The sequence below is a fragment of the Opisthorchis viverrini genome (genome assembly GCF_000715545.1).
Source record: "Opisthorchis viverrini unplaced genomic scaffold opera_v5_103, whole genome shotgun sequence".
In the NCBI taxonomy this organism is placed as follows: domain Eukaryota; kingdom Metazoa; phylum Platyhelminthes; class Trematoda; order Opisthorchiida; family Opisthorchiidae; genus Opisthorchis; species Opisthorchis viverrini.
In genome coordinates this window covers 77897-81016 of record NW_008751758.1, presented here as the reverse complement: position 1 = coordinate 81016, position 3120 = coordinate 77897, and the positions used below count along the sequence as shown (strand labels likewise).

The 3120-nt window shown below is 45.4% G+C and overlaps 1 protein-coding gene across 1 annotated transcript in view; it reads right to left on the bottom strand.

Annotated features, from left to right (window-relative positions):
• T265_05422 (hypothetical protein) overlaps positions 1-3120 on the bottom strand; it is a gene marked incomplete at both ends in the record, with an annotated part of 53337 nt that overhangs the window by 9065 nt on the left and 41152 nt on the right. Inside the window, 3 exons of the mRNA XM_009170429.1 lie at positions 391-575; positions 2280-2392; positions 2484-2671. Of these exons, the coding sequence (XP_009168693.1) occupies positions 391-575; positions 2280-2392; positions 2484-2671 (486 nt within the window). The remainder of the gene's footprint in view (positions 1-390; positions 576-2279; positions 2393-2483; positions 2672-3120) is intronic.

Here is a 3120-nt window from a genome sequence, read left to right as displayed (position 1 = left end):
TACAATCCTGAAAGCTTTGTCGACGATTATCGTTTGCCGTTTAGGATGAATTGTAACCGGTTTTTCAATCAATTAAAGATGTTAAACATAGTTGGGAGCTTTCTTAAAGATGACACACCTTGTTCCGTGTATCCGAGTTGACTGACGGCCGATCAGAAGAAGAAACTGTTGCGGAAGGGCCACTGCTTCCAATCGTTTTCAGCGTGCGGTTCAAATAGGCTTCCAGTTCGGAGTCTTCCTGTTGAACAGAAGCAGAGAGCAGTAGGAAAGCGTTTAAGGAAGTCACGGCATTCAAACGGAAGTCTACTGAAACCGAAACAACTTGAAACACCTGAGACAAGGGAAAATACAAAAAATCGCGAACACAAAACGAGCGATCACATTGCTAACCTTGTTGGGGATCGTTTCCAAAAGGTCTAAAATCGAAGGTCCCTGCATCCGACACATCACATGTAACAAGGTCTTGATTGTACGAATTGGGACGTCGGATTTTCTTGTTTTCCACGAGGCGGATGGAAACGCTTTGAGGAAGTGGTGACAATCCAGCAGGATGACATCGAAAGAATAATTGTTCTCTGACGGCGGGGGACAAAATCATGGACAGTTAAGGGGAGTTAAAAGGAAGCCACATGCGGGAAATAACGAGACCAGAAGGCGTTCGGAAGTAACATGTGCCACTAGTCTCCTGGAAATGATCAGTGTCTCACCAAAGGTCTGCGTCTATTCTGAGCTGCAGAAAGCTCAGAATGCGGACTTCTGGTGCAGAAAACTGCAGTTCGAAGTCAATCATTGTTTTTTTGACTGGACAACGTAGAAGTTGCTCGGCTTCTGTGTCCACCGGGTGTCCCAGCAACTGTCCACCGAGAGGATTCACGATAGCCGCCCGATTTGATTCTGATAAATATACATTCTATACTTAAAACCAAAGCCAATTTTATAATTTTTACTTATGTGTATCTGCCACTGTCTCCGAGGCGTAGCTATTCATTCTTAGTCCCCACTATGCGTAGCTGGAGATGCTGCAAGATATGAGTGTTATTCGATCTCAATGGGGCTCTTGTAACCAGTAGCCACACGGATTGCTTGAATGAGTGCATGGAGGTCTTGGTATCTTGGAATGATTGCGGTAGGCTAGCATTAAGTCCCTGTTCCATTCACTTTTGTTCTTTACTTTACAATAAGGGTTTTAAAGAAATTATGGTAGTACCGCAGCGAAGCACCACTGCTAAACACTGATCATAGACTGTTGGATAAACAAGAAGTGAACGGCTGGACGCATGTCAGTAAAACACGAAAACTGGTAGGTATCATCTGCTGAATTTGAAAACCAAGTGAAAACTTCCAGTTCAAAGTCGGAGATACCTTCAAATATGGCTTCTCCAATCGGTCAGCTGTGCGTTCGATTGGGCGCAGCAAGCGCCGAGAAGGTGAGACTGTCGATTCAGAGTTAGATTAGAGCCAAACATGGAACTCTAGTCGGGATTCTTCATTTTCAAATCGGATCAATGCCTCTACTGTTCGCGCCGCCTGCCTATTTTCAATGCATGTGAGTGCCCACAAGACCAATATTCTCTTACAATTTACGTGGCGTGAGAGTTGAAGCATTCCCGTAACCCACTGAACCATTAATAGGGGCTATTCGTGCGATACACAGTCTCTAGTAAGTGGTTAGAGGCCCGACCAACAACATCATGGGCCTCCAACTTGAGAGGTGGAATATGTATGGCGACTGTTCGTTTAAGAACTGCAATGCCCTGGTGTTTTTTGCCAAACGCCGATGCCTTTCGTTCAAACTCTTGAGCAAAAGTGTTCGGTTGGAGACTATAAATCGACCACTTGCTAGGTTTGGGTGACCTGTCATTATCCTAACTCGCGCATAACCACGATATTTGTGGTCGTTAGCTTGTTCGCTGAGCTGGGCAATTGGATTGCAGACGTTTAATCACCAATCGAGGTGTCATCATCAGTGCGTTATTGGGGAGCGTAGTGGTACGCAGCGGTGGGTTAGTGGTTGTACTATAGGGAAGTATTAGGATTGAACATCGATAATGAAGATGATAATGATACCTTTACGAAAGTATTTCCATACGACTTCTTGAAAAGAACAGAAAATCTGGAGGACTGTTAGGAGTGCGCTGTGTCTCGACAAGATCATCTATCCTAAAGAACTTTTCGAAAATGTCCTCTTTCCAGGGACCAAAAAATGATCACGGGGTTAAAAACTGTAGACAGACCACTTTCTTCCTACTTGTAACGCAGGAAGATCTGAGGCCACTTACCAGCTGACTCCATCCCTTTGGTAATTCTCCACAGGGTTTTCATGACGGATTGTGTGAACCGGTTGGTGAAATTCCCGTTGCTCACCGACTCATGCAACAAGCGGATGAAGGCACTACAGAGGATACAGACAGATGGGAAGTGATGAGATAATGAACGAGTTCTTTATTCACATCGGCAGAACTGGATGTATGAACAATACGCACCTGAGAACCCTTGTTCCGTTTGCTGCGTCGATAATGCGGATGCACAGGGAGTTGATCGCTCGGATAACATTCTCGCCGTCCGGGATTTCTGTGGTGCGTTCATCAATCATCACCTGCAGCAAGGCTTGAATGAGCTCGCGCAATGTTTCTCGGGAAGCTTCACGAGCCAAGGTGGTTCGCTGGAAGAGCTGTGGAAGAATGAGGTGTCAAAAAGGAATCAAACATGGGCTTGAATCGAGAAGATAGCGAGTACAAGAACTACAGAGTATGGTAATCCCTAAAAGGGGAACGACGATGAGAAAATGGGCGATTTGATTCCTCTTCCAGGAGAAAGTCGTTAAACAGGTTGCAACTGATGAACAACACCGTTGTGGACTATAATGCTGTGTTGCGTGAAAGAGATCACGGGGTCCTCGTGACCCCCTCTGTGCCTGGCTGGAGACGTTGCAAGAAAATGCGGCTAATCGATGTCAGTGGCGTTCGTGCTGTCAGTTTTTTTTCCAGATTGTCTGATTGGGCGGTTGGAGGTGTATGCACCTCAGAATGCTTGACATAGGCCAGCACTAGGTCCCTCTCTCACCCACTCTTTTTCTATTTTCCCCCTAGGGCTTTTAATATAATTATATATATCTTTATA